The 4416-nt window shown below is 44.2% G+C and overlaps 1 protein-coding gene across 1 annotated transcript in view; it reads right to left on the bottom strand.

Moving 5' to 3' along the window:
* Positions 1 to 4064, bottom strand: part of SYNE1 (spectrin repeat containing nuclear envelope protein 1) — a 515591-nt gene extending 511527 nt beyond the window's left edge. The window contains exon 1 of the mRNA XM_090041573.1: positions 3881 to 4064. Within this exon, the coding sequence (XP_089897699.1) occupies positions 3881 to 3947 (67 nt within the window). The 5' untranslated portion in view covers positions 3948 to 4064. The remainder of the gene's footprint in view (positions 1 to 3880) is intronic.
* Positions 4065 to 4416: the final 352 nt, after the last annotated feature.

The raw sequence follows: 4416 nt of genomic DNA on the forward strand, positions 1-4416 counted from the left end.
TTTACCAGCAGTTACTAGTGCTGTGAAAGTCATGAATTTTTGACTAGCTATAATTCCTCTGCATAGAAACACAACTACTCTTGTATTTCTGGTGAAATTTGTATCTTTCATAAGCCTAATTGGCAGTTCTTACATCAATTAGCACTTACTCTGTCAAGTAATTCCAAGGACAATCACAGAGACCTTAATGTCATGAATATTATTCAATAGAGTACAGTGGCTGATATAAGAAGGGCTGGATGGAGTCAGAACATTATTAGATTATAAATAGAGATATACCTACATCATGGTGGAAGTGTGCTACTCAGCAGTTCCTTTAATCTTGCTCTTTTTGCCACATACCCACCCACACCACTGATTGGCAGACGGGCCTTGGCAGCCCACCTGCTTGCTACTGATTGGCCAGGAGGCCAAAACTGTGGTTTTAAATATGCTGCTGTTTTTGCCTCCCAGCTCATCAGCACCAAGCAGCAGAGCCACCAGGGTCCCTAGGCCAATCAACAGCAAGACACAAAAACCACAACATATTTAAAAGTGTGGTTTTTGCTTCCCAGCCAATCAGCAGCAAGTGGCAGGGCTGCTGGAGCCCCTCTGCCAATCAGCAGCAGGAGCGGGGGCACACGGTGAAAAAAGCAAGATTAAAGGAGCTGCTGCACAGCACACTTCCACTGTGATTTCAGTAGGTCACTAATTATAAATACATAAATAGTGCTACAAATAATAAACTGTGGGTACCAAATCTCTCTCCTAGCTCCAGGTCAGTCATATGAGATCACTGTAGAAGAGTAGGTCCAATAATGACTGTTACAAGTTAATTGTTGCAATTTGACCTAGGAAGGGTTCAACAGAGTCGCATCTCCCTCTCAAGTAAATTGGTGAAGATATTAACCCTAAAAAGTCAATGCAGTGAGTACAAAAGTTCCCCCATCCTTTGACATGTTGTAGCCTGCTTCCTTAGGATGTGTGCTGATCAAAGAGATATTGATTCAGACCCTCATTTCACATTTGTCCCCAGCTCTGGTCTGAAGAAACAGTTCCTATGAAGGCCTGAATCCAGGGGTTGACGTTGTGTTGTCTACATATGTGCCTGCTACAATATAAAGGAGATTCCTTACATGTCCCAAGCTCAGCACTCCATGTACCTACTGAGTGCTTACCTGCAGCTGGTGATATGAGGTGGTGGCATTTAACTTGCCGAAAGTCTTTATAAATTTAACACTTCCCTGCATGTGACAGAATCACTGCATGTGGTAAAATCATAATCACCAAGCAACAATGCCTGATAATTTAAAACTAGTAAGATTTTTTTATCCTCTTCAAAGATAAATGATCACCTCGGAGGTGACATTTAATGGGTCTATTTACATAAAATATCTCCATGAGATATTTCAAAAATTAGGACTTGAAGATCCCTACCAGTAAGAAGACCTCACTGTGGTTTTTTTTGGTTTTTTCCCCCTCTCCCAAACACTTATGGGTAGACTGCCAGGTAAACATGAGTAAAACCCAGTAGAGAGAGGCAAAGAGGATTTCCACTTGTCTTCTACCCTCTTTCTCCCAAGGTACCATGAAGTTCCCAATGGCTTTCCCACTGTCAGTACACCCCCCACACTGCCCCAGAAAAGCACCAGTGTTAAATACAGAAGAAGAAGGTGGTGATGTATGGTACAACAGGTAAAGTGGTGGCTCTGAACAAAGAGATACTTGTCATGCTGAGCAGTTAGCTTCTTCTACTGACAGTGAAGTAGCAGGTGTTCAGCCCCTGACAGAGCAGGCCCTGAGATTCAGTGGTCTCATATGGCTGTATCTAAATTGAGTAAGATGACTGAGTGACATGAAGACTAAAGGAGGTCTGCACTGCAGATCGTCTGCTCATCCATAATGCAGGACCACAGGCTAAAAAAGGCTTATACTCAAATGACTATAAATCTTGGCAAATGTGGAATGTTTATTTAACTACTGCTTCTGCAGCAGAAGCCAGATCCTAACAATACCAGTCTGAATTGCTCTGATTTGAGAAGCAAGGAAGGTACAAGACATTTCTTAAGAGCTATGGCTATGACTACAAATTAACAAGCAACACCAAGTCCATTTTCAGCTAAATACTTTGTTAATTTCCTAAACAGTTTTCATACATAATGTTAATTTGTTACTGTTACTATACAGAGCTGAAGCTGCTAGGGGAAGAGCCCTAGCACTGAGTTGGAAGCCCCAGTGGCTGGTTAGCAGGGCAGCCAGAATGAGTTAGTGGCCCACACCTGCCAGTGGTCAGCTGACCAGAAGTGGAAGGGCCTGGGTCATATATAAACCCCTGGGCTGAAGGCAGTTCCCTGCCAGCAGCCAAGGGGGAAGAAGCTCTCCCGGAGCAAGCAAAGGGGGAGAGGCCTGAGTGCACGAGCAGCTCCTGATACTGTTGTGGGACGGAGTATTCCCCGGTAGGGTTTGAATTACCTTGTTACAGCCCAGGGGCTTGTTTTTTGTTTATTGTCGTATAACACCGGTGGTTTGGGTGAGGCTATTAGGGGAAGGAGGAGGCCTCATTGGGGGCGCCCACGTCAGCATGGGGACCCCAGCACCAGAGAGGGTGTGGCATTTGGGATGCACGGACCCTGGTGCCAGAGAGAGTGCGGCATTCAGGGTGCACAGACCCTGGCGCCTGAGAGGGCACAGCACTTTGCAGGGCTGCGGAGAGCCCAGGCAGCAAGGAGGCATGGAGCGAGACTGGGTGGCGGAGAGCCCAGGGAGTACAAGGGGCCCAGACTGCAACAAGGCCCAGACCAAACAACGTCAGTATCATCTGTGAGGCTTGGGGCATGGTAAAGGGGTGGTTGGAACCACGCATAGCCCATAAGGCTAGGGTGCCCCAAAACACCCGTTGTGACATCTATCTTGGAGCAGGGCCCACCAGGGGTCCAGAAATCCACAGGGTCCAGAAAGCCAATCAAGACCGTGTCCAAGAGGACTGAAAGGCAGCCTCCCTATCAATCATTCAATCAAAGACATGGCAGGCGAGAATAGAGGGTGCCCATTGGGCCAACTTGGCACAGTAAAGGGGCCTTGGGGAGATCACAGCCATCCTGCAGGACCCCATTCCGTGACAGTTACTTTTGTTTGAAGTTTTACATGAGGCTAGACAGTAAAATCTTGTAGCAGTTTTAAACATGCTTATTAGCTTTCCAGAGAGTAAAACATATGAAAAAGCATTACAAAAAATAAAACCATACAACAAACCGGCTGTTTCAAGATGAAATGGCTAGTGGGTTAGGAAATGATTTTTCAGTGGCTAAAAGATTGGAAAACAATGACTTGGCTTTTACAAGCATGTTTAGACTGCATCCCTTGCGCTCTCCAGGATGGACATTCTTAAAGCCATTCTACCTGCCTACCCTCACATGCATTGCCCAAGCCACAGCCACTCAAGATGTTGGTTTTCAGCAAGCTTGGCTGCTTCTAGACATTTAAAAAACCAAAACAAGCCATGTTTTACTTTAAACTCAGCACACCCCCACACCAAATCCAGCACATGCTTACAAAAGGCATCGTGCAATAGCTGAAGGTGATATAGCAAATTAGTGGTGGAATCAAGAACAAATTCCAGGTCTCTGAGGGGACAATTCAGTGACCCATCCAATAGACCATGCTGCATACTACTTGCTTTTAACGACATTAATAATGTAACACCAGAGGAATTGCATAATCTGAGATCTGAAAACACATCATAAATGAATATTTTCCCATATGTATGTAGAGAATGCTGTTTTAAAAGAAGAAGTGAATATTTTAAAATAGTTTCCTGGCCTTTAACAATACTGTATGTGAAAAAAGGAACCTCACCATATGAGCAAAGGATAGCCATGGCCATCCAGATTCAGTCACTTACCTTGAAGTCTCTGCATGACATTGGCAATATCTCTTGGAGATCTTGACATTAGCCTTGAGGTGGCCATGGTCTCTTTGATGCAAGTATTCTTTCACTGACAGAATCTCCAACAAAGCTGCATACCACAAGATGAAGAATTTGGACTACTTCCTTTTGAAAATCAACACCTGGCTCTAGCACAGCACAGCTAGCAGTGAGTCACAGCTTTTCCCAATGAAAGCAAGCATATAAAAGTGTGCTACAGCACTGTCCTTCTCTCGAAATGTCTCAGCAGCCTGAAAAAAAAAGAACAAGGGGTTAGAGGAAACTTGTTCCAGTTCCTAAACAACTAAGAAGTAATCTTATTAGCTATTTTATCACGTAAAGGGTGGCATACATAGCAAATATGCTATCATTCAAACCAGAGACAAAATTAACACTGCTTAGCAATCATCACTTAAGCAATAAGTGTAGAAACAAATTATTAAAATCAATTGACAATCTGCCAGGCATCAGTGCTTTCTGTGACAGTGAACGCAATTTCAGAAAGTGACACC

The sequence above is a fragment of the Crocodylus siamensis genome, chromosome 1, assembly GCF_052110815.1.
Source record: "Crocodylus siamensis isolate JL-2025a chromosome 1, ASM5211081v1, whole genome shotgun sequence".
NCBI lineage: Eukaryota > Metazoa > Chordata > Crocodylia > Crocodylidae > Crocodylus > Crocodylus siamensis.